At 30.3% G+C, this 26,172-nt stretch overlaps 5 protein-coding genes across 9 annotated transcripts; 1 reads left to right on the forward strand and 4 right to left on the reverse strand.

Annotated features, from left to right (window-relative positions):
• Positions 1–1,633: 1,633 nt before the first annotated feature.
• On the reverse strand, positions 1,634–3,929 carry LOC114170630 (protein RGF1 INDUCIBLE TRANSCRIPTION FACTOR 1-like). 2 transcript variants are annotated; one of them, XM_028056150.2, is made up of 4 exons: positions 3,623–3,929; positions 3,246–3,464; positions 2,610–2,825; positions 1,634–2,308 (listed from the first exon to the last, which is right to left on the reverse strand). In XM_028056150.2, the coding sequence occupies exons 1-4, from the start codon at positions 3,623–3,625 to the stop codon at positions 2,045–2,047; spliced, it is 702 nt and encodes a 233-aa protein (XP_027911951.1). In that variant the 5' UTR covers positions 3,626–3,929; the 3' UTR covers positions 1,634–2,044. The 2 variants fall into 2 exon arrangements, with proteins under 2 accessions (XP_027911951.1, XP_027911952.1); XM_028056151.2 differs by having other exon boundaries at positions 1,634–2,287; positions 3,623–3,909.
• Positions 3,930–9,016: 5,087 nt separating this feature from the next.
• LOC114169645 (tRNA dimethylallyltransferase) lies at positions 9,017–10,609 on the reverse strand. 2 transcript variants are annotated; one of them, XM_028054889.2, is made up of 7 exons: positions 10,400–10,609; positions 10,115–10,229; positions 9,992–10,035; positions 9,805–9,915; positions 9,631–9,723; positions 9,362–9,474; positions 9,017–9,280 (listed from the first exon to the last, which is right to left on the reverse strand). In XM_028054889.2, exons 1-7 carry the CDS (start codon positions 10,483–10,485, stop codon positions 9,135–9,137), a joined length of 708 nt encoding a protein of 235 aa, XP_027910690.1. In that variant the 5' UTR covers positions 10,486–10,609; the 3' UTR covers positions 9,017–9,134. The 2 variants fall into 2 exon arrangements, with proteins under 2 accessions (XP_027910690.1, XP_027910691.1); XM_028054890.2 differs by having other exon boundaries at positions 10,115–10,262; positions 10,400–10,543.
• A 936-nt stretch (positions 10,610–11,545) lies between these two features.
• Positions 11,546–15,221, reverse strand: LOC114169644 (prohibitin-1, mitochondrial-like). 2 transcript variants are annotated; one of them, XM_028054886.2, is made up of 6 exons: positions 15,101–15,221; positions 14,602–14,775; positions 13,676–13,792; positions 12,948–13,118; positions 12,552–12,764; positions 11,546–12,148 (listed from the first exon to the last, which is right to left on the reverse strand). In XM_028054886.2, exons 2-6 carry the CDS (start codon positions 14,773–14,775, stop codon positions 11,951–11,953), a joined length of 873 nt encoding a protein of 290 aa, XP_027910687.1. In that variant the 5' UTR covers positions 15,101–15,221; the 3' UTR covers positions 11,546–11,950. The 2 variants fall into 2 exon arrangements, with proteins under 2 accessions (XP_027910687.1, XP_027910689.1); XM_028054888.2 differs by lacking the exon at positions 15,101–15,221 and adding an exon at positions 15,045–15,065.
• Positions 15,222–17,977: 2,756 nt separating this feature from the next.
• LOC114168396 (AIG2-like (avirulence induced gene) family protein) lies at positions 17,978–18,914 on the forward strand. Its single transcript, XM_028053189.2, has one exon. It carries the CDS (start codon positions 18,040–18,042, stop codon positions 18,619–18,621), a length of 582 nt encoding a protein of 193 aa, XP_027908990.1. The 5' UTR covers positions 17,978–18,039; the 3' UTR covers positions 18,622–18,914.
• Positions 18,915–21,252: 2,338 nt separating this feature from the next.
• Positions 21,253–25,257, reverse strand: LOC114169680 (Chaperone DnaJ-domain superfamily protein). Of its 2 annotated transcripts, none has more exons than XM_028054942.2 (7): positions 24,957–25,257; positions 24,224–24,301; positions 24,028–24,103; positions 23,096–23,169; positions 22,901–22,971; positions 21,738–21,781; positions 21,253–21,613 (listed from the first exon to the last, which is right to left on the reverse strand). In XM_028054942.2, the coding sequence occupies exons 1-6, from the start codon at positions 24,990–24,992 to the stop codon at positions 21,739–21,741; spliced, it is 378 nt and encodes a 125-aa protein (XP_027910743.1). In that variant the 5' UTR covers positions 24,993–25,257; the 3' UTR covers positions 21,253–21,613; position 21,738. The 2 variants fall into 2 exon arrangements, with proteins under 2 accessions (XP_027910743.1, XP_027910742.1); XM_028054941.2 differs by having other exon boundaries at positions 21,253–21,638; positions 24,957–25,254.
• Between the last annotated feature and the right edge of the window lie 915 nt (positions 25,258–26,172).

The following is a 26,172-nucleotide window of genomic DNA, read 5'->3' on the forward strand; positions in this document are numbered from 1 at the left end:
GCATTTCACCTTTTTAAATTCATTCTCACTTTAGAAAAATCTTTTGATTTTTCTTCAGTGGTGAATTCGTAAACGTTGTAGTATTCTCCATGTGTCACTTTATGAACCATGTGATGTATATTATATACGGGCATCTGCTATTATGATAAGAGAATATCTCAAAGTAGTGAATCCATCATCAAAAGGAAATATATATATAACTTATGTTCATTTCTTAAAATTTTATTAAAATTTTATTTTATTTTATTTAAATTTAATTAATAGTTAAAGTAAATAAGTTGTTTATCAATTGTTATATGTATTTATTAAAATAAAGGTTAATTATGCAATTAATATTGAAAATATTATTAAAAAATTGAAATTTACAATGTAAAAACCAGAAGTTCTCTTATGTATTAATGTTAATTTTATTTTTGATAATCATCATATATAATTATTAAAAACTAAACATATATTTATCTATTAACATGATTCAGATAAAAATAATGTAATTAAAGTTTTTATAACAAAATCACAATTCTTTTATTGGATTGAAAAGAAAATGATTCAGATAAAAATAATGTAATTAAAGTTTTTATAACAAAATCACAATTCTTTTATTGGATTGAAAAGAAAATGTGTCAAATACTTTTTATAATGAATCCACTATAATTACAAAAGATCTAACAAATAAACAACTCAAGGAAGAAATACAGAACTACAATACAAGTTGTGTACTTATTTTCACATGTCTAAAGTAACTCTCTTAAAGAATTTTTCAACATCGAAAATTTTCACTGGTGCATCCCTTGCATGTTTTTTATGGATTATTTTTTTCGTATGATTTAGTTATACTAATTGATAATGATTGAGAGATTTTATATATATATATATATATATATGATATTAGTCTTACATATATAAAGTATTTGACATCATTTTTATTTCAAAATTTTAAAATTTTAAAACTTTAAGACAATGATATTATGAGTCTTTATTCTTAGTGTTTGTTTATTTTATTCGGTGAAACTTTGGCTCACACCTAAATTATTCCAACAAAACTCTCTCAGAAATAACAGCAAACCTAACAAAAACATTTACTGTCGCAACATTTGGTGTAAGATTGAGCATTTAAGTACAGAAAAAGACAAGACATGCAGCTGATTCTGAGTTTCTTTTTTCTCCATGACAGTAAAATATGCTATGTGCATTTTTAGCATCTTGAAAAGAAAGTGACATACAAAAATACCATTGCACAAAATCTGAGAATTAAGAATAGAGTAACATAACAACACTTTGACACACATGGTAGAAGTAAAATAGTCATAAAAAAGTAAATTTTTGTATCTGTAGAAGCAAAGAAAGAGTGAAGAATGGTATCAAATGAGTGTAAAAAACTTTTGCGTGTCAAAGTATTATTACTGGAAAGAATGAGAAGGCGTGAAGCAAAACAAGAAAACAGCAACACATATGGTGTGTTTGTTGTTGCTATACAGTTCAGCAGTATAGTGTTTTGACAAGAAGTCAAGCTCCAAAAGCATACCAAAAGAGAAGAAAAAAGGCAATTAAGTTAAGCACTTTAAAGTTTTAGCCACTCCTCCATCTGCCAAACAAGACACAAACTTTGAACTTTGAGAGGACAAGGACATGGCCATGCACCAAACCAAGAGAATATAATTAATACCCATCATGAGTTCACAATATTTTTTTATTGTCTAATTTTGATGCTATACAATTCCTTTCTACAAGCCACTATGTACATTTAGCATCACATAGCAGTACCCAAATGCCATTCTTACACCAACATAAAGTACCCCCCACTCTATGTTATATTATTACTTGCTTTTTGACACAACTTTTTCTCCCTATTGTTTTTGTCCTATACAACAAGATAGAGCAGTAGTTTCCAACACCGGCCTCAGTGACAGGGCACAGGCATTGCAACTAGGTAAGATAATTCAGCATATTTTTGTGATGGTGCCAACCAAGGAAGTGGTAACAACTGCTGTATCTTTTTGGTATAAATATTGATTGGTGAGTGACTGACACAAAAACCACTATACAACTATACAACGTTGTATTCTATAATGAGTCCTCCACCCATTGGAGCTCTATGTGGAATTCCTTTCCTTCTCTTTGCAGTTCTGTAATTAGCCACTGTTGGTGGTGGTGTTGAAGGTGTAAAGCTATGGATTTTGCTTCTGCCACCATTTACATTGCTTATGCCGTTCACTGATTCTTCACCATCAGACCCTTCTGTCTCACCTAACATTTTCTTCTTCCGGAACTTTTTGGAGGTTCCAACAATCTGAGAAGAAAATTTAAAAGTCTAACACATCATTCATTCATTCATTCATATCCATCATCATTTTTCTTACTTTTTCAAAGCAAGCATAAAAAGTACAGCCATAATGTTACATACTTTATACAGCAAAAAAGTAGGAGGTAGTTACAATTACAAAGGTTGTATTGTACCACTTTACACATAACATTTCTTAAAAAAGTTTTGAAACGAAATCAATTCTTCATCATATACTTCGTTAACAACTACTGCAATTCAAAGATGAAATCAGGATTATGAGTTCCATTTTAATAGATGAAAATTTGGATTTATGTGTATGAATGAATACCTTACAACCAAGAGAGCAGAAGCTGAAGGAATCAAGGAGGCTGCGATCACAGACTTGGCAGGTATTGGTGACCCCTTTTCCGGGCCTTGGTTGAGGCCTCTCATTCAAGAACACAATCTTGGCACTGTTGATAATGTAAGTTTGAACGCCTGTGATGTCCAGAAATTTCTGTATCTCAGACACCCTTATCACATCATGGTATGAAGATCTCCTTATCTTTGGAAATTCATAAAATTTGAAAGAAAATAAGAGAGAATCTTCTCATCAGATGGTGAAAGAAAATACAGAAATTCATAAATTTCATAAAATAAATACAATTATCTATCTGAATGAACAGAATCAATGGACGGTATAATTGAGTGATAAACAATTTTTCCATGAAAAAAGAAAATGGCGATTTAATGACTTGGGAAGTTCGCAAATTCAGCATTAAATGGCACGTGTAACCGATAAACCAAAAAAATTTCGGACCGATCAGACGGGATTGGATTCAAATCCCAAAAATGTAGGAAGAAACTGCAAAATCAGATTAAACAAACAGAAATCCTTGAATTTGGACCATAAACCCCAACATAATTCGATCAAATTGAGCCACGAAACACCACAACACAATTTCTTTTCAGCTGAACACTGTACCTGGATTGTTCTGTGTTCTTTGTGGGAAGCAAGACATGCAGAACAAAGGGCTCCATTCACACAGTCCAAGCAATACATATTGCATTCATTCTTGTGGGAATCTGCGTGAACTTTGCATTGAACGAAAAAACTCGTCTTGAGAAGTGGCCGTAGCCACGAGGGCCACACGTTTTCTTCTTCCTTTCCGCCCACAACACCATGGTCTTCATTGAAACCTCTCTGATCCCACACCCCAGAAGCAGAAACAGAAGCAAGATTGTAAATTTTAGACAATCGAAGAAAAAAAAAACATAAACATGAAAACAAGAAAAAACATCATGAAATGGGTGGTTGGATGTTTGATATTTTTGCATTGATTGAGTGGTGTGAGTACTGACCATATATAATTCCTCTGGGGTTGCGTTGATTTGTGTTATGGTGGGAGTTAGTTACCCTATCATAGCACAGGAAGAAGGAAGAAAGTGATGAATTGAGGTGAAAAGAAGAAGAGAAAAAGAGAAGTTTTTTTTGTCTAAGTTAGGAAGTGGTAGAGTTGAGAGAGAGAGAAAGAGAAAGAGAAGGAAAAAGGTTGAAAGAAGGAAATGGGGGCATAGTTTTGTAGTGGCGGGTGATGGAGGGTAAAGCTATGCAAGTGCCAAGTGCTTATTATCTTTCTTTTCTTTTCTTCTTCTACTTCTTCAAACTCCAAACCTCGCTCCGAACCCAGACCTACCAGGATGCGTCTTCTTCAAGGAACTCATGTCGTGACCTCACCTTCCGTTTTATTCGTTAATTTATTATTCCCAATTTTATTTTTTATTTTTTGTGATCAAATTATTTTCGTATTAGTCATATTTAAAACTAAATACAATATTAAATAAATAAATTTTACTCACTTTTTATTGAGTCACATCGTCCTCCACGTATCAATACAGTGTTCTTAGAATTAATCATCGTGTCGTCCGTTTTAGAATTTAAAATTTCATCACATTTTGTCCTTGAAAATATTTACAAAGATTGAAAACTAAAAAATAATTAATTTTTTTATTTTCATTTTTAAATGATACAAGACTATTGTGTGTACTTGAAGATAAGAACATTTACCAAATGCTATATTCATACAATATATCATAATATTTATATTATGCAAATAATTATTTTCCTACAATAATCACATATTACTTAGAAAATCAACGACAATCTAAATATATATTTTTTGTTTAATATTTTTTATATGTTTTTTAATACTAAAATCATGGAAGATTTTTATACAGGAAATGTAGAAATTGTTATTCAGCAAATTTGAAATTTCAATCATTACCATATATTATAAACAGGTTCAAATATTATATATATATATATATATATATATATATATATATATATATATATTATTTGGATTGAATTGATGAATCAATTTAACTTTTAGTTAGAATTGTTTTATGAAAAATAATATATAAATTTATAAATGTAATTATTGTATATTCAATGAAAATTTTGAGTTCTTGGTGTGATTTGGTAAGATGATTTTTTAATTTGAAGTGTTGTACTGTGTAGGAATGTCATACTTGATTGGTATTGAAGTTTTTGTAATTCAATGATGATCTATTTTTAATTTAGTGTCACTATCTTTCAACCATATCTTATCACAATTTCATTTAATTGATTCCGTGATGAGAACGTGTTGTGTACAATGAATATTTGTGTTTTAATTTTGGACCTCAGAACTTATTTTATTCTTTTTAATATCTTATGATTACATTACAGTGATATAACTTGAGTGTGTTGAGCCAAAAAATTAAATCATTTTTATTTAAATGAAAAGTTGTCTTTAATTTCCAATACAGTCTTATTAGTAAATAATATATATATTTTTCGATTACTTACCTTTTTTATTTATTCAAATTCAAATATAATTAGTACAGTACAGGATTATTAATTATCTTTTCAGAAGTGTAGTAATTAGTGAGAAAGATTTACTAAAAAAACCTGAACTATCTCTGAAAATATAAATATTTAATGATTACTATATCTAGATTTTAATCATGAAACAATTATAAGGTGTCAGAAAATACATTATTTAATATAATATCTTGTAATGTTGACTTTCAAATACAAATAAGAATATTTATGATTTCGACCTAAACCTGATTTGGACTACATTTTTTTTCTTTCTTTTCCGTGATATTCATCTTAGTGGATTGGATAGTAAATAATGCAGTATTTATTAAACATTTATACTATTAATTTAAAAAAAAATTAACTAAAAACAAGTTATTTTATTAAAAAGTTACAACAAAAATTAGTATGCAACTCTTTTTGTCCAAAATAACATAAAATTAATTTTGCTAGTATTATGTTAGATAACAAACAACTCCTAAATATATGATCAAATATGCACACAAAAAAATCTTCTATTTTAACTCAAATTCTATTAATTAGTTATATATATATATATATATAATATATATATATATATAACAAAATATTTTATTCTTTGTTTATTATAAATGATCCTCTTATTAAACTGAATCCTCTCTAAAATTTAAGACGATTATCTATCCTTTTTTTTATATCCTTTTACTATAAATTAATAAATATTAAGTCAATAATATATTATATATGAGGTTTTTTAATCTTTGTTTTTGTGAAGTAGATGGAGTTAGGATGACTTTCCACTAATTTAATGTTATAATGATATGTTTCTGTGGATGAATTAAATTTTCTAAAAGTTTATTAGAGTTATCTATTTAGAATAATTATTTGAAAACAAAAAATGTGAACATAAGAAATTTTATCTTAATTAATTAATAAATAAGTTTTAACGAAAGTAATATACGACATCACGTGAATTAAAAATATCTGAAATCTTACTTTATCCATCCCCTATTAAATTTATTTGCAATAACATTTTGTCTACCTTTCATAATTGCTTGTTGGATACATTAAATAGTTTGTATTTAAGGCTTTTATTTATATATATATATATATATATATATATATAAATATATATATATAAATAAATAAAATATACATAGAGACTTTTCTCCCATAAAAATTCATAAAGCTCAAACAAATTTCACACATGAAGATTTAATTGACATATAAAAGAAGAGGACCGTGTTATCCCTTTCTTTCACATTCTCAAAGCAGTTATTAAAATCATCTCATTTATAGTATGAGTGAAAACTAAGGACCAACCTTCCCTTATTTTTTTTCTTTTTTATTATCTTTTCTATTTTTTTCAAAATTAATAATGCATAAAACATATTTTAAATAGAACGATATATGAAACGAGTGTTCATAAGTTAAAAGTAAAATATTTAAAACCTAAATTATATAGTATTAACACAATGATGGAAACTTTTCTCACAAAATAATTCAATTTAAGAAATAACTTATGTTTAAATTATACTGTAATAAATATCCATTTATGTTATTATGTAAAACAAAATCGAAATCATAATTTAAATTACTTGAATTGTATACCTATATAAGAGAAACACTGTCCTTAGCTTTCAAATTTCTTCCAATAGTTTTTTCAGTCCAATAATTGAGCAAAGTTGAATCTATATCATATTAATTTTAAATTTCATGCTTGAATTAAGCATTGCCCTTTATTCTGATAATCCAGCACAATTATATATATATATATATATATATATATATATATATATATATATATATATATATATATATATATATATATATATATATATATATATATATATATATATATATGACTTTGACTTATTTTTTTGGTTAAATAAAATTCGTACAGTTTTTTCTCATTGCTATAATGTCTAACTTTTATTAGACATAAAATTTATTTTGTCGTATCTGTTTGAAATGGTGATGAGATTACATGGGTATTCATAAAATGTAATTTTAAGAAGAAAAAAAAATCTATATCAAACTTATTTTTGTTTTAATAATCTTTCTATTTGAAGTGAAAAGTGTGTATTTTTGTTAATTTTAGTAAATTTTCTGATTTGAAAATATTCATGTTTGTTTGAATCAGAAGACCTACACAACAAGTATATAACACGTGCTAATCCATCATCAAGGCACATTTTTTATATAGGTGCAATGGTGACTATGATCATAAAAATTGTCATAATTTTACTGTTATGATAACATATTTTAATAGTAATAATTACTATTTCATAGAGGCAATTATTATAATAATAATAGTAATAGAAACTCCAGTTCCGATCGTAATAATCACAGTTACAATATAAATAATAACACGATTAGCATGGCAACAATGTTATTAAAAGCAACCATTTTTATACAAATAATGATCACCATAATAATAATAGTAAGTTAATTATGATCTTCAAACAAATAAAGCAATTGATATTTTTTTTATAGATTTTTAATTTTGTTTATAAAACTTAGAGTTATTTTAAAAAAAGAAAATACAAGTTTAAAGGTTTAACAACATAAACAAGATTTTAATAAATCTTTAAATAAATATTAATTTAATCCAAACTAACTATTTTGATACGAAGACAATTATTAATCATTCACATTATGTAATATATATATATATATATATATATATATATATATATAAAATTTTATTATTTATTTTCTTGAAATAGATTACTCATCTTACATCCACGTTGTTATAAACTCATTCTTCCATGTTTGCCTATCACAAAACAATTTTGCCAAACTTAATCAAGTCATGTCCACATGCAAAGTTTCTTTTCTTCCAACAGAATATTTAATATTTAAGAGTGTTTATTCTGTGATGAAACAATTTGTTAAATTTTTATATAGTTTAATACCAGTTTCTCACTAGTAACTAATAATAACTTCCACATTTTAAAATATGTACATATATTTATGCCACAATGGACAAACAACATGGGAAATATGAAAAAATTGGTTGTTTGGAGAAAGACAGAAGAAATGATTTAGATAAGATCGGTGGTTTGTTTTTAGAATGCAATGTTGTATTGTTTCTTGGTGGTGCAAGAAGAAAGTCCAATTTCCTTTTGTTCACATTGATTTGGAAAATAATGATAGTGTTAAAAATGTACTTTTGGTGGAAGACAAGAGTTTGAGATGTGATTTCTTTGATTATGCATATATAAGAAATAGGAATGAAATACCATATTTACTCCTTTTATTGGTGTGAACAATCACTTTCAGGTAAGTGTACTTGGTTGTGCATTATTAGTTAATGAGACATCAAATACTTTTACATGAGAAACCATAACTTGTGTTTGAATATTTCATTTTATAAACTCAGTTTTACTGAATCTATACATTCAACTCAAATTTTAATTTGAATGAAATTCGTTCTTCCAAATCATTAAATTAGTTAAATCATATTTTTTTTAGGAGAGAGAAACAAAAAAAAATGATGCTAAATCAATATAATTTGAAAAAAAAAATTGCTTAAGACCGTTCTAAAGCTGACTTTAGCAACAGCATTTTGGTACCATAATCCGGTTCTGATGAACAATAATTGTCTTTGAAGTTTTGCGTTTTCCTGCATGATGTTTTAAAGTATAACAATAACAGCACGAACATTTTTTTCATTCTAAACACTTAATATTTTTCATTTTTTCCTGTGACATACAACATATCACCTATCATTCCTCCACTTTTCTTTCTAATATTTCATCTTTCTGGATATCAAATAGATTTTAGTGTCCACAAATCATTTTTGTTTAATGTATTGAAATAGTAAACACTTGCAGCAACGATACCTAGCCAGGGTTTTCTGATCTTCATAATTAACCGATGCAACAGAACCCAAGATTTGACACTGGTGATGAAGATGCAGGCTCCGAAGTTCAGTTTATTGTTGATTATCACTGTTAAATGTTCCAAGAGAATATACAACACGGTTACATGTATCAATCGGTTCCAAGTGGGGGAAAGGTAACTTATCTATTGTACTTCATCTTCAACAACTCCTTCAAAAACCAGATATTGAAGAGCAATGGAGTACTTTGCAGCTTTGATCACAGCTGTGTTGTGATCGGTTGGTGAATGACTCTTATCTTTCAGAATAAATGATCCAGACACATCCCCTTCTGCAATACAATGACAACAAAAAAACACATGAATTGATTAATTGTTTTCAAAGGCCTGGTACGAGAGGCAGCTAGGCTAACCTTGAATAGTAAAAGTGGTTTGTATCCATTTCTTATAGATGAAATGAAACCTTGGAGAGTCTCTCTGGTGAGTATGAGTATCCGACAACACAACCTTGCAAGACCCTTTTTGACTGCCACAGAATTTAGAAAGAGACCCTATTCATTATCACAGATTCACAATCATATTATGTGATGTGCAAGTTAAAAATCTGATACTGAGTTGAGTTGAGTTGTCTGCAGTAATATTCATTGAAATTGTTAACATAATAATAGCAATGGACACTTACTTTGCGAAAGTAATTGCATTGTGGCATAAGGCTAGAGTCTTGACCATGGCCATGTCTCGTCCGCGGGGATTACAATATCGTTGTTGGCAGATCCTTTTAAGATGAAACGGAAACCAAAATCAAAACAAGGAATTCAAAGGGTAAGCGGTAGAAAGCAGAAATAGGGAAAATTACTTGTCGTCAAAGAAATCACCAAAATCATCAATAAGAACTGCTGCAGGCAATGTATCATACAGGTGGAAGGCAGCAAAGTACTTCTTGATGTCTTCATCATCATTCACGTACCTCGAACAAAAGGCAAACAAAATTGAGTATTATTATGATGATGAAATAATAGAAATGAATAAAGTAGGAGAGATACTTCATTTGTATACGGTGGAAGACATGAGAAGATGGATCAATTCCCTGAAATTCAGAAAAGAGCGAGTTAGGAAAAATGAAAAGAAAAAAAAAAGTGAGAGAGAAGAGAAGAGAGATACGTGACCTGCGAAAGAAAAGGGGGTTTGGAATCGAATCTTTGGCGGTTGGAAATGAAGATGACGTTGTGGGAGTGAAGTGCTACATTGAATGCAAATTGAAAGAGCAGAGAAGTTTTCCCACTGAACATTATTCAACGTAACATTTATTCATTCCTTCGTTCATTGGTAAGAATTTAAACAAGAAATTAGAAATGGAAAATGAAGAGAGAGAGAGAGAGAGAGAGAGAGAGAGAGAGAGAGAGAGAGAGAGAGAGAGAGAGAGAGAGAGAGAGAGAGAGAGAAAGACGTACGAAGAAGGAGGACCTGAAAGAAGGAGCAAATTAGAAGGGTTTTGAGAAGGTTGAGGAAAATGGCTGCTACAGAAGAACATCTCCATCAACCTTTCACAGATTTTCTACTTTCAGTTTCAAAGGAAGCTATTTCAATTATAAGAGGATTTTAATTCAACAACTCTGTATCGGTTAACTTTACACCACACACTAAAACTTATGTTTTTCAAGTTCTTAATTCAAACAAGAGCTATGAAACTTTCAGACACATCAAATTTAATTCACAGTACATTATATTTCTTTTCAGATATTATTCACAGTACATTATATTTCTTTTCAGATATTATTTTGCGTAGTTTTGAATAAATTTTGAAATATTTAGGACAAAATTAATTTATTGCTTTTTAAATCCTAAGCAATATCGGGTTAAGAGATGTTAACTAGAGATTCTTTATGACGGCACTTCTACTATAAAATTCGTATAGTACATATTAAATAGGTGATTATTGTTCTCTAAGTAGAAAGATCTAAATGAATTTTAATTAATGAAAAATCATTTGAAAAAAATTAAAAAATTACTCCAACGCCATTTTATGAAGTGGGTCTTCCGAATAAAACACATTGCTAAGTTATCATCCTTGAAAGAAAGAGTTGAAATTACTATTTTTATTTATAACTAATTTTTTTTGACTAATAATATTCACTTTATCTCACCACTGTTTACTGTTTAATAATTTTCTAAATTGTTATATAATTTATCCATCTTAATATAAGATTTAGAAACAAAAAATCGTAACTTCAAAATTTTAATAGTTAAAAGAATTAGAGATAAACAAGATATTACTCAATTTTCTAAGAACTGAAATAAAACATCATTCACTTAAAAACACGAAATATGTTTAAACCAATAAACTATAATTGAAAAAGAATAAAATATCAAATTCATAATTCACGCACTACGATGCAGTTATAGATGCTGTCGTTCAAGAACACAATTTAAGATAACATTAAAATATCATTAACTAATGCTCAAATATATGACAAATTAATTAACATAATCATTGTCTTGTCATTACGTAATTCAACATTCGAAACACTGAAAAAAGCATAAACCCCTTAAAAGTTATAACATTCTGAAAATTGGATTGTTCTGGTTTCTTCTCATCATTTATTCCACAGGTAAACCACATAAGTTGCATTTTTACCAAAATTTAAATTCTGTTCAAGAGGGTCTGTAGCACCACAATTACAGCCAAGTATGCAATTTTTGGCGGTAGAGTCAAGAAATCAAGTCAACAGTGGCTCATAAAAACTGACTCACTGAGCCACAGAAAAATCAATATCAAAGATAGACTATTCAATAACAGAACCACTGAAAACGGTTAAAACCTGATTGAACCTCCTCGATCTCGCTTGCTCCATTTAATGATTATGGCCATGTAATTTGTCAACATTTCTGTTTGTGACAGAGAATCTCATATTTGAACAGTTGATAACACGCAAATGCAGGTGAAAATGAGTATGGTACAAGGAAAAAGAGGTTAAAGTAATGAAGTGAATTCAGCCTCGCAACTATCTCTTCTTCCCACTGGGCTCCAAAGTGAACTCCTGGAGATTGAGCAAGAGATCATCAGAATTCAAGTAAACCTTGTTCGCAGAATGTGAAATCGTTTGAGCAATTTCCCTTGCAGCTTCAATTTTCCTTAAGGTGATAAATGCAGGATTGTTGGCTATAGCTTGACCAATCAACTGGGCACTCTTGGCTTCACCCTGTTTGTCAAAAAGAAGGGAAGGAATAGGTTATACACATAGCCAATGAAGTTGTAAATGCAGCTGTCTGTATTCATTTGTCGAAAAAAGTAGTACGGTATCATATTAAAAGGAATTACTTCTAAGAGGGAGGTTTAATATCCTTCATGCATAACGAATTTCAATAGATAGGACCATTGAAGATAATTTTATAAAGAACATGACACTGAAGGGAGTAGAAAAAAAAATTATTAATATTCCTTGGTGTCGATGTTCACAACTAGATACAAGTACCATTCACAATATCAATCTTCCTTTGAATTCGTATGGTTTGGTCCAGATTCAGAAACTATAAAAATATAGAAGCCACTCGTAGAAATATTAAGAATCGAATCAAATGTAAAAATGGGACAACTCAATTTACCTGAGCTCTAATAACAGCGCTTCTTTTGTCTTGTTCAGCTTTTTCAACAACAAATTTAGCTCTTTCAGCTTCTTGAGCAGCAACCTGCTTGGCTTCAATGGCAGCTGTAAATTCCTTCCCAAATGACAAACTTGTGATTGACACATCATCCAAAGCAATGTTAAAATGGGAGGCCCTCTCAGTCAATATCCTCCTTATTTCTCGACTGACCGTCTGTAAAACAGTATGTTCTAGAAACAATCAGTCCCGCCTATAAGGTTATAATTTCGTTTTCATACTTATCCCAAAAGGTAAATTTACCAGATTCCTAAGAATACAATACAAACTTCAACGGAGAAGAACAGAGCACGCATTCAATTAGTTGTAAATGAGAAACGAACTTATGAACATATTTACCTCTCTCTGAGTAATGAGCTGACTGGCATTGTACTGTGCAACTACAGCTTTGAGAGTTTCATGAATAATAGAAGGCAGCACCCTTTCATTATAATTCTCACCCAGGGTTCGATAAATTGTCGGTAATTGGTCTGGGACAGGGCGTGTAAGGACTCTAAGTCCAATTTTCACCTACGACAAAATAAATGGTAGCACAAAGTGCTATGAAGTATGCCGTGACAAAAAACACAAGGAGATAAAAGTGAACTAATTTTGTGCATACGCCAATAGAGTAAGCACTGACAATATATTGTCATGATCTTTCTGAATTAGTGTTAACTCTTCTACCATAAACTATAATATCATGGTCATAGAGCGTAATAGTTCAAATATAATGGAACTAAGTGAAGAACAAAACATGCAAGGAGGAAGTGGGTGAAATGTACGAAAAAAACTCAGCTAAGTGTTTCAAACATGAATTAAGAAAATGAGTAAATGGTAAGGTATCCGATAGCAATGAACAACACAAGACATAAACTCTTAATGCCAAGTTGCCAACACTCAACAACTCACTGAAGGAGGAATGATTTTCATATAAACAGACCATAGCACTATGATTCCTGTAAAAAAATGAATAAAAAAAGGATAATGAAAAACCTATTTGACTCCTTGCAGCCACAAATTCAAGCATACTGAAATGTCATATCTCCAAGAATAAGAAAAGAAAAAGAACAGATAAAAAGATTTACCATTTGGAGATCACGGCTCCCTGAAGTACTCTCTACCAAATGAGGTCGTGCACGAACGTCATAGATCACAGGCCTCTCGAACCAAGGAATCATAACATGTGTCCCTTCAGGATAGACCTGCATTCAAGAGGCATGCTATATTCATATGTTAATCGCAATAAAATTCCTATTCATTATAGGTCTACCTGTGTGTTTGGGAAGTGATTATTTTAGGTTTAACTTAAGGTTTAAAATTTTTCGAACCAAAAGATTAAAGGACTATTTCTTCAAAATGAGATATAATAAACACAGACTGAGTGTTTATCGGTCTAAATATAAAAACCTCAAAAGTACAACGTTATAGACACTGTACGTGCTTGACAGTAAGATTATTAGTCAACCATAAGCCTGAAACCCTTCATACACTAGAAGTGTTACAGGATCAGGATGCCAAGAAAACCCAAATACAAGAATATCATAAAATCACAGGTTTTCAACAAAAGTTTATGATTTACTTTGGAGAAGCATTATCTTATCTTGTTTGCCAGAGATAAAAAGTCTTCATAGAAGAAGGTCAACTTAAATCTAGGAAAACTTCTGCCCCAGAACCAACATAGCAAAATACTTACATTCATGAACAAAAACCCTAATAGAATCTTAATATAAAGGTTTAGCGAGATCAATCTTGGGTAATGCATTTTCTTTGAATTCAAACGACCCCGGAGGTGGAGGCCATTACAAAAGCCAAAGAAAGACAAGAAAGGGATTCCAAGTTCATTTCCAAAGTTGACAGTTGACACCATATCTGAACTTGGGAGAAAAATACTTTCATTAGAGTACTACAGACATGAACTAAAGATGATGCAAAAAGCATAGAAAGTCATAACTAGTTGCATTACAAAAACCCAATCATTAAAAAGCCAATGACAAAGCAATTATGCAGTAACCTGTTCTTTGACACCAAGAATGCGATTGAACACAATGGCTCGATGACCTCCCTCAACATTGTACAAACTGTTTGCAGCCCCATACACAGCAATCCCACCGATGATGCTAACTTTGAGCAAAGCAGCAATTCCCCCACCAGGAACTTTAGGCACATTCACGTTTTTGAAATTCATCTGCCATCCATTTACACAGCTCCGTTAAGCATCAAAGAGTATACTAAGTAATGCAGATTTAGCCAGCACGAAGAAATTACACAACAATAACATAGCGAAAAGACCAAGGCAGCTAAAAATATTTAAATGGATAAATACCAAACAGTTATTAGGTGAGGAAAACTAGTATGAATCTGCGACCCAAACATTGGGTCCTTCGACTACAAAAAAAGACTTGAAAAACCCTAAACTAGATGCAAATAGAAATGAACATAAAAACGTTGAATTACAAAGAAAACAGAGAGAGCATGGACGTTGGTGAATGAATACGATGCTTATTGCGAACCTTGCGGACAATGGTCGTAGAAGATTGTTTCCGCTGAGTGGCGAGTTCTTGAACTAACTTGTAGGGTTTTAGGACTTAAGACAAGAGAAGAAGACCAATATTTACTACCCGTGTATTGTGGGTATGGTTTCACTTTTTGCGGGTCGGGTACCCGAATTTATACTTTTTTTAACTAATTTTTCTAAGGGTTTTCAATCTATCAAACTAATAACAAAAAATTCAAAAAAAAAGTTTTTTTTTTCAAAAAATATAATGTGTAATTTTTTATTTTTTTATTAGAATGATAAGTTAGTATGTATATACTAAATAATATAATGCAAATGTTATTATTTGGTAGAATGAAAATTACTTGACATATTTAGCTTTAGAGGCCATGTTAAAATAAAGTATTTTGTTTTATCATACGTCCAATATGAGGAAGAGATGTTCATTTCATATCAGTTAATTGTTTTTCTAATAATGATTTTTTTTTAATGTAAATTTTAGTTCGTTGATTTAAAAAAACTTTTTTTAGATGCGTTTAATCCAACTTTTTTTCTTTCAAATATTAAATTTAATAAATTATGTAATTAAATGAAGATAGACAAATCATAATAATAATAATAATAATATAGATGATATAAACGAGATTGCTAGATTAGCCTATGGATTCAAGTATATACAATGGATTGTTATGGGCTGGGACGATCATGCTTTTGGGCTGCGAATGCTAAAATTTGAGTCCAAATTTAATTTAATTTTTCTGTTTTTCCCCTCACTCGATGGCCCACTCCGTTGGGTTAGTGGGCATTTCCTTCATGGCTTTTAAATTCCGCACCCCACAATTTTTTCCTGCACTTCCAAAATTTTCAAAATAACATTTTATTTTTCATACAAGTGATTTCTGGATTGTATATATTCCCAAAAATTTTGGAAACAAATTTTTTAAAATTTGTAGAGTATGTTTGGTTTTACGTATGTAAAATTAATTAGAATTAATTTTCTAATGCAAAATTAGTTTGATTTTCAAAATTAATTAAAAAATAAAAAGTTCATATTAAATAAAAAATAACTAACTTTAAAAATTAATTCACCTGAAATTAATTATTCATCGCCGAACTAAACACACATGAGGCCATAAAAGCTGAGATTTAAAACAGTAGTTCGGAATCAGATATGAGAAAAAAAATCTTTATTATTTTATTATTTCTTTTCATTGATAGGTTCACACTAATATTGCAAACAGTAAAAGTAATAACGACAAGACCAAAAGTGAAACTAATAATAAGAAAAAGAAGATAATTTAATCAATCAATAATTTTTTTCACAAAGATTTCTAGAAAAAGATATTAAAAAAACGCAACATAGGGAAGAGTGCATTAGGCAGATATGGCACATGTGCAAAAGGTACAGGTACGGATGGTCCCATATAGAACCATACGTGTACGGCTGATATGTGATTGGGTATTTCTCTTTTGTTTTAATAATCCTTTTCCGTTCTTATGTTTTGGATTTTTGTGTACGGTTTGTGTACCAAAAGCAAAAGCAAATCACCAAATAATGCAAAGAAAATTTGATCAGAACACCTTTTCCAGCTTCAAAAAAGCTGTGCCTGCTTTTATCTTTCTGATTCTTGAAAAGAAAAAGCGATTCTGAAACCTTTGCCACGTTTTGTGCCACATTCCAAACGCCTAACCATGTGATTTCTTCTTCTGAGTTCATGCACCTCACCACCACTTTCACTTCAATTACTGCAATCATAGAGCTTAATACCCATTAATTAATACTTCTCTTACTTCTCTTTCCAAACGAAACCTATTTTGCAAAAGAAAATTAAAAAAAAAAAAAAACTTTTTAACAAAGTTTTTTATTGATAAAATTTTGATGATGCATGCATGACAACATTTTAATAGATAAAAAAAGTTTAATGTGATTTGAAAAAAAGAAGAAAAAATTTGATGTATATTAAAAAACAAACTTATCAAAAAAAAGTTTATTAAAATATCATAGTCAAGTTCAAAAACCCAATTACTTATCCAAATAAACCTGTTTTTGACAAAAAAATGTCTGGATATGTTGAACTGAATTCCAAATCTTTGTTTTTCTTTTTAAATAATTTTTAAAAATAAAATATTTATATAGAATGAATAATATATTTGTAATTAATTAGTTTTTTTTAAAATAAAAATCTATACTTTTTGAATTGATTGAAAAGTTAGTAATGTTTTTTTAGTAAGTTGAAATTTAATTTGAGTAATATTAGTTTTTTATTTATAGGAATAAATAATATTAATTCTGAAGTGAAAATTGAAATATTAGAGTGATTAATTTAATATATTGCATTTTCTTATTAATTTTTTAAATGCAAAAAAGGTTATAAATTTATATTTCATTATAGATTTCAGTATCGTAATTAAACATTTTCAAATTATCTTTTGTATTTTTATTTATTAAAAATGTATTAACCCCGAGTCAGTTAAAGTGTGGTTAGATTAAATTATTATATTTTGACATTAAATGACAGAACAGTTTCAAAAGGATGATAAAGAAAAGTACTTTATTAGGTTCTCGTATTAAATACTATTTCTCAAAAACTCTGTATTTTTTATTAAACAAGCCACCATAATTAATTATTTTTATTTGTCTAATGCATGAAAGTACATTTGATTGGACATACGTGAAGACATTAAATATTTAAGTTTTTTTTTTTTGTGTGTGTGTCAAAGCAGAATAACCGTTGATTTGAGCATGAATTTTTTTATTTTTTTATTTTATTTTGATCCTAAGATTCTTGATTTAAAGGCACGAAAAAAATTAAGGAAAAAGGAATATTAAAAAAAAGAGTAAAGAAAAAAAAAAAAAACTTAGATGGGACTATAAAAGAGGGAAGTTGTGAATCTTACATCGTTACCATTCAATCTTCTGTTCCTCTTCCGGGCTCAATTTCAATTCCTGAAAATATGGTGGCCGAAAGAGAAAGAGAGGTTAACGGTAACGGCGACGGAGAGAGAACGTTAATATTCACCTACGGAACCCTCAAGAGAGGATTCTCCAACCACCCGCTTCTTCAAGACCTTATCCGCACCGGCGACGCTTCCTTCGTCGGAACCTATCGCAGCGCCGGAAAATACCCTCTTGTGTGCGGGCCATACCGGGTCCCGTTCCTCCTCAACATTCCCGGGTCGGGTCGTTCGGTCCACGGGGAGCTCTACTCTGTCTCCACGCGCGGCCTCGCTCGCATGGACGAACTGGAGGGGACATCACGCGCCCACTACGAGCGTCTCCCGATAAAGGTAGTTCCGGCGAGAGAGGGCGAGGCGGAGGAAGCGGAGGAGGCGGAGGGGGAGACGGTGGCGGAGGTAACGTGCGGGGAGGCGTATTATGCACACAGGAACTACGCGATGGAGATGTGGAAGAAGAACGGGAAACGAGGGTTGAGATGTTATTCGCAGAAAGAGACGATTGGTTATGTGAAGCGCAAGGATCGGCCTCAAAATTTGACCTTTCTCGATCATATTCGCTTTTTCCTGGCCGCAAATTAGAACAAGTTTCATTCCATTCTCTCTTTCTCTTTCTCTATATATCTCTCTCACCCACACACCCTAAAATGAATAATTAGGAAGGGTTTTTTCTCCTTGTGGTGTTATTATGTACCTTCTGGTTGATTAGGTTAATCTTTTGCATGTTTAGATCATGTTCTGTGTATCAAATGCAATTTTCTCTCTTCATCAGTGGTGGGACTATACTACTACTACAACTACTATTACATGTTATGTTATGTTTTTGCATTTTGCAAAGTGGAAAACAAATTGAGAATGCTTGTATTTTCTTTCCCTTTCTTCTTGTGTTTATTTTATGCCAATGGAATGTGTGCTTATACTACGATGAATTGATGATGATGATGATGATTACGAGAATATGCTGGCTACTGATATTACTCAATATAATAGTTGAAGCTTCTGAGAAACAGAGAGGAATGAATATGAATCTACATGGCTGAAATTTTGTGTTTATTGTTGAGTTCTTAGTTATGGCAATTCAGTTCCTATGCTGCAAACTTTCTAATATGGAGTAATTTTAATTTTAACTCTGTTTAAGACTTCTGATTACTAAAGGTTATCTAAAGGAACTGATAATTAACAGTATTATTCTATGCAGAGGAAGAAGATAAACAAGTTTTCTTGAAGTATTGTGATTCTACTTTTTGTGTGATTAATTCAACACCCTTGTTTTACAAGTATGAGATGTTATGGCTGATTCATTTTTCTGTAGAATTTTTGAGTAGGATGAGGTATTTTTTTTCTATAAACTGGTTAAAGTGTGATTCACTGATTTGTTTTGAAAGACGTGGTGTATGGTGTAACCTCTGATTAAATTATAGTTCCTTGCAGAAACAATTTCTCTGAAAATTGTTTTATATTGTCTCTCTGATAAGATAATGAACATATCGCATCGAACACTACAGAAGAAGGATATGATGCAGAATAATTATTATTTTTTACATATTTGCATGTGGTTTTTATGATTTTTTTCTCTCTTGGGTTCTTCATAAAAAAAAAAACTTATTTTTATTTTAGTCCTACTGTTTACTGATTTCAGGAGATTAAATATCAGTTGGGTTAAGAGACATGTATTCATTTTTCCCTGGTTTGGGGTCCCTACTAATTTTTTTTATTCATTTTGGTCATTCAGAAAGCTTTTATTTATTTTTTTATTACTGTCATTTATTGACACATTTTATGCTCTTGTTAAAAACCATATACCTATTGATCTTCAAACTTTTTGAGTTTCTGTTCATTGAGAAAAACTTAAAAAAAGAAAAAGAAATAAAAGTGGAAATCTTCACCAAACAGGAAATATATTGTTTCTATTATGTTAATTATTTTTTGCCTTACAAAAAACAATTGAAAAAACACACCTATGCATTCGGTTGGGTTAAGTAACGTGTACTCATTTTTTTCCCTTGTTTGCGGTCCTTAATGAATTCTTTTTTTCATTTATTTTGGTCTTTCATAATTTTTTTTGTTTTTTATTATTTTCATTTATTGACACATTTTACAGTTATGCCAATAACTTAGTACAATTGATACATATATTTTTTTAAAATTATCTTGTTTGAAGAAAAAAGTTTAATTAATGTATTGTAAATAATGTCATTTAATGGTCATTTAGTGAACAATTCACTTCTTAAAAATGTTAATAAAGGATAAATACCAAAACAAACAAAAAATTTATAGACAACTATAATGAATTTCTTTTAGAGGACAAAAAAAATAATATAAAAATTCATTGAGAACTAAATGAAAAAACTACACGATAGTTCTATTCAAGTATTGACATTCTCATAATGAATAAATGGAATATCAATTACCAAAGTAAAAAACAAAAAAATTATGATCAGAATAAGGGAAAAAAAATTAGTGAAAACGTACACAAAAAATCATAAACTTGAGAGATGAAAATGTTATTTAAGTTTATAAACAAGTGAGTTAGTGAATCTCCTAATCCTGATATTTTAAACATAAACATATATATATATATATATATATATATATATATATATATATATATATATATATATATATATATATATATTAATTCGGTATCATTGATTTCACCGGAATCTTAACAATGGAATCTTGACGATGTAATCAATAGCTAAAGTGATCCCACTATTTATTGTTTTTTAAAAGCAGTCTCAAATAATTGAGCATGACAACAGCAAGCCACAATTATTGAACAATACTTGAAGATTAACCTTGACGACCAAAACTAAAACTAACAATGATCGATGTTTTTTCCCTTTAGAAAAAAAAAATTGTTGTTGTCTTGTAAGAACAGAATGAATTTCACTTGTAAAACATTATATATTATATATTTATTCCACAACCCTACTTCAAACAAAAATCTAACACGATAAAGGTTAAAGAGTCCTACGCAGCATTTTTTTCAATTGTATCGTAGTTGGTGAGGACAACATAGTGATAAATATAATGGTCCCCAACAAAACCAAAGACAAGAACAATAGGCACCACCTCCAATCAGAAACTTATTTTAATTTGAAGGGTTACATTTTCATGGTTGAGAGTCGTTATCTTTCATATATGAATATTTGGTTGTCGCTTTTGTTTACTAGTATTACACACCATAAAAAAAAAATAAACATTCAACCATTTAAGATCCTTATTTTAGTGATCTTTTTTATTCATATGGGCATGCACTGGTTCAGAATTCTAACCCTGACTAATACCAAGTCCATTTACAAAGTTAATTGATTTAATATACAAATAAAGAAAAGAGTATATTGTTCACTAGTCAACAAACTAAGAGGCATGAAACAAAACTACAACACTGACGTAAAGGTTCGTCATAACAGCTCATTCTAAAAGTACACTTGAAGTAGCTAAATATTACAGTGTGTATGATTCAAGCAGAGTTGCATTGTCAATTATGGAGGTTTCAAATCTCGGTGAAACCGAGAGGGGTGGAAATCAAGATCATGGTTACGCTTAAATATCCTTATTCGTAACTCCGCTGGATGAAATTTAGATTTTGAAGCCTGTTAGATATGTTCTTCCATTAATCTATAGAGATATGTGTAGTTGCAGTGATAAAATAAAGGGAAATTGAATAAATTGCAACAGGGAGAAGGACAAACCTTATTTATCAAGGGATTCAAAATTTTCAATCAATTGGGGTGACCTGCATTATAGCATAAAAATTAAGTTTAGGTTAGGTAGAAATAGACTTGAATAGAATAAGCAAATAAACCCGACATCAGATACAGTACAGTACACGTTCATTTACAAATTTTTATTATGTTCACTTGGGGGCCTCGGTAGAGGTAATGAAAAACCAGAATTAGGCTTTTCGAGGATGTGAACAGCTCATGCAAAAAAAAAGTCATTTCAACGTATTGATGTTTTGAAGGCTTATTTATTAATAAATCATGAATAAGGGCTTTTGTGTTGGTATGTGAGGTAATATAGAAAAACCAGAAGCTTGGGTTTCAAAGTGTTTTGACCCAAGACATAGTGGTATGACAGAATCCAACAGAAGAAGGCTAATGTCTCCTGAATTCTCCAAAAGCTGTTCCCCGTTGAATTGAATACTTGTAACCTTGTTAAAACTACATCAAGTTTATGCTGACATAAAATTGCAGACATTGAATAGAAATAAAAAATGTCCACAAATTGGGCAGCAGGAAATTCTGAGCTTACAGTTATTAAGCTCAACAAATGTCAACTCTAACACTAACTTCCCATTTCAAATGAACTTGTTTATAGCTTCTAAGAAAATTTTTTAAATAAGAAATTAGTGCGACATTATCGCGGTTTGAACAACTGAATGTTCAAGGTAATGCGTGACTGAGCTGGATCACTAAGTCTCATAACCTAAAGCTGAAGCATCCAAAATTATCACACTCCCTAGTACAACTATGTTGAATTTATTACATCCTATGTCAGATTTTAGTTAATTGTGCTTGATCACTTGAATAGCATTACCCAGTTCCACATAGTGACTAAAACCTTTATCGACATCCAAAAGACCGTGTTGACTTTAGAGCCTCTGGTGAATGTTGGGCTTAAGTGAAAATAAAGTTGAAGTGGTTGCGGAGGGAGAACCAATTATACAGATGTCTACAGTAAGGCAGATTTCCACATGAAACAGATTTATGTTCAATTCTTTTTAAAATTCCTCGTGGCAACAGGCCATGTTATGTTTACATTGGAGATATTGTAGCTGGTGAATCCCACCCCCATACAATTGAACCACGGAGAACACAAAGACAGGGAATAGAAAAAACAAATGTAACATTACCATCTGTCTGTTTGGTTGATACCAAGTCCATTGCAGGTAAGAATCATGCCTTTAAATCTGGCAAGATATTCCTGTGCAGCAACAAAGAGAAAAGGCCACATAAGGTGAGTACAACAGTCATCATTCAAGATGATATACCACAAACAAGTTTAAGTAAATGACTACTAACATTAGATGATAGTTTACGTTGCATACCTGTAAACTATATTTTTCAATTTCGCATATCCCCGTTAAATCATAGTCAAAACGCTTGGCAGGATCACTTAATACTGTTATGTAAAAAAGAAAGACAATGGTCAACAAGAAAACTAAGATTATCATGTTGCAGCTGCTAGCTGTTTCCTACACCGTAACCATATGCAGAAGAGACAAAGCTCTAGGTCAAATTTTGTGGCACTAAGAGTAAAATAATCCACAGAGTACCACAAAGAGACCTATTCATTAAGTTTAATTTAATTCCCATTGCAGAATCAATTGAGTTTGCTAGTAATGTTCAAGTAGCCAAGTTGAGAATCCTGTAAATTTCAGCATTCATCTAAACACATTTTGCCAAATAAATTCAAGTGGTTGATAGTTGATTTACACTATATCATATGTATAAAATAGCATTCTCGTTTATCATATGTCAATGGTAAACAGATGGGAAGTACATATAACATATAATATAACTTGGGTTTTCCTCAATTATGTTTCGGGTTTGAATGTTGTCATCAACATGTTAATGAATATGCGATTTCCTTCTTTCTTCTCAACATTTCAATCACCAAGAAGAGTAAATTAAGTTCGCAAGCTTACAAAGTTATGTTGGCATCAGATACAAAAGAGTATAACTAATGAAATGAAGTACTTAAGTAGTATCATAACAAGCGAAACTGAGGGGCAGAAAAGCTTGACAACAAGGTGAAAGTTCATGTCCAAACTAATGAAGGACCACAATCCTTGTATTTACAACCAATTGTCTTTTTACTCTAACCATTTGTATATTGTGATTCGCTTGAAGATAGAAAACTAACTATTCCATTTTTGGGATATGTAATGATAAGGGTGATCGTGGAAGACAGGAGATTAAATCTTGTTAAATAATGTGCTTAGTGCTTACAAGAAAAAACTAAATGTATATCTTTTACCATTGTAAGCTTCATTTATCTCTTGAAATTTTGTAGTAACAGCATTGTCACCTCCGTGCTTGTCAGGATGCCATTTCTGTCAAATGTATTGAATCATGTGTACATAGTAAGGAAACTTGTGTAAAATAATTTTCAGTTTGAAAATTTGAGGAGATAGAATTGTGGGAGCTACTATAAAAAAAGATAGGTTACCAACCAATGCGAGTCTTCGGTAATTTAATTTGATATTTTCATCAGTTGCATCATAATCAACCTCCAGCAATTTGTAATAATCCTAAATGAAGAACACAAAAAAAAAAACATTTCCAGCTCATGAACTAACATATTTGTCACACACAGTGTTGATGAAATTGCCACAGTAAGATAGTTTCAAGAACAGATATGAGAGTGGCAGAGTTTTTAAGTTTCAAGAAAGCAAAGAAAACTAAATCAGCTCTAATACCGTGGTGCATAGTGTGATAGACATATCTCATAAAATGCTCCAAAGCAGTACAACCAAGCAACCAACTAACACATAAACCTACTTCCACAGCACTTCCCATATCAATTTCACCCACAACTTCAATCTGCCAGAAACTTAACTATTAACCAAAATAGTAATCAAACACATACAGTACTCAATTCAGCAATTTTATTCAATATTTTCCTTCCTCTCAACTCCCAACTACATTCTACTCAGATATATGTAATTCCTCTTACCCAGTCTCAAAAGGGTTCCGCCGCCATCAAATTGAAACAATGTAGGAAAGGTGCAAGGAAAAAAAAAAAAAGAAACACATATGAACTCAAATAAAAGTGTCCATTTTCAAATTAAGAGAATCCAGCAACAAATTTGGGTAAAAATTAACTTTAGTCTCAAATATTTTCAAGGAATGAAATACAGCAATAGCATAAACGGAAAGTTGAAAATTGGAGATTAGTGATAATACCTTTGGAGGGTTGGTGTTGTCAGCAGCAGCAGCCATGTGCTACGGAAACGTGGTCGACATGCGCACCTTCTGTTACATAATTCATCGGAATCCAACACAAACCTCGGAGACCAAAACCAGACCAACACCACAATGCTTCAACCAACTACAGACACGCTTGATGTTGAAGAAAAATAACTAGTTTCCGATTGAAAGAAGTGCGATAAAAGAAAGTGAGAATTGGGAATTTGTGTGGTGAAAGAGAAAACAAGAGGACATTCCTATGCCACAATTGCGAAATTAGGATCGCGATTAGGTTTTTCTTTTTTTTCCTTTTCTGTTTTTTTCTTTTTTTTTTGCTTTTTGGGTATGGCGCTTTCTACCGTTATGTGACGCGGTTGTTCATCATGGTAAAATTCGTGGAGGGAATAGAACGAATCTTATTATTCTTTAGGTAAATAATAATGGATTTAAACTGATTATTTTTTAAATACTTCATTTCACAAACTCAGTTTAAATTTATTAAAAAAAATTCATAAAATATTTCAATTATTATCATTAGTAGAAAAAGTTAACATTAAATAGTATTTAATAACTCAAAAGTATTAGGTGAAGTTATTGATGCTGGGGATAATGATTTTTTTTTGTCAACATCCTTATAAGGATTTAATTGACGATTGCAAATTTTTTGTATATATAATTATTTTGATTAATATTGGTCCCACTTAACCTTCTTTATATTGTTGGTAAATGGTATTATTTTAAAAACTTTTGAATTTCGTAAGTATTAAAAGTTTTCTTTTTATCATATTAGATATTTTGTTAAAATAATTATTTAATATCCTTTTAATTTAAATTAATTTTTAAAAATATTTAGCTTTAAAATTATATTTTATATAAAGATAAAATATATTTAATTTTATCTGAGGCAATCTTTAATATTATATTAATTTTTTATAAAAAAAATATTTCGATGTAAATCTTATAATATTAAGATTGAATATTGTTCCAATGTATGTTAAAGTACCATAATTAAGATTGTAATTAAGATTTCATGGTTTGTTTTTTTGAGTTTGAAAATTTTGTTATCAAATATGTTTTTGGTCATTTCAGTAAATCTTGAAATTAGTTAATTTTGGAATTGTGCACCATTTTAGTCTTTTATCTTTCGAAATACTTGAATTTAGTCATTTTAATCAAATATTGTTAAGTTTATTTGACATTTCAAGCGCATTTC

This window comes from Vigna unguiculata, chromosome 11, assembly GCF_037176805.1.
Source record: "Vigna unguiculata cultivar grain cowpea cultivar isolate G323 ecotype 2 chromosome 11, ASM3717680v1, whole genome shotgun sequence".
Classification (NCBI taxonomy): Eukaryota; Viridiplantae; Streptophyta; class Magnoliopsida; order Fabales; family Fabaceae; genus Vigna; species Vigna unguiculata.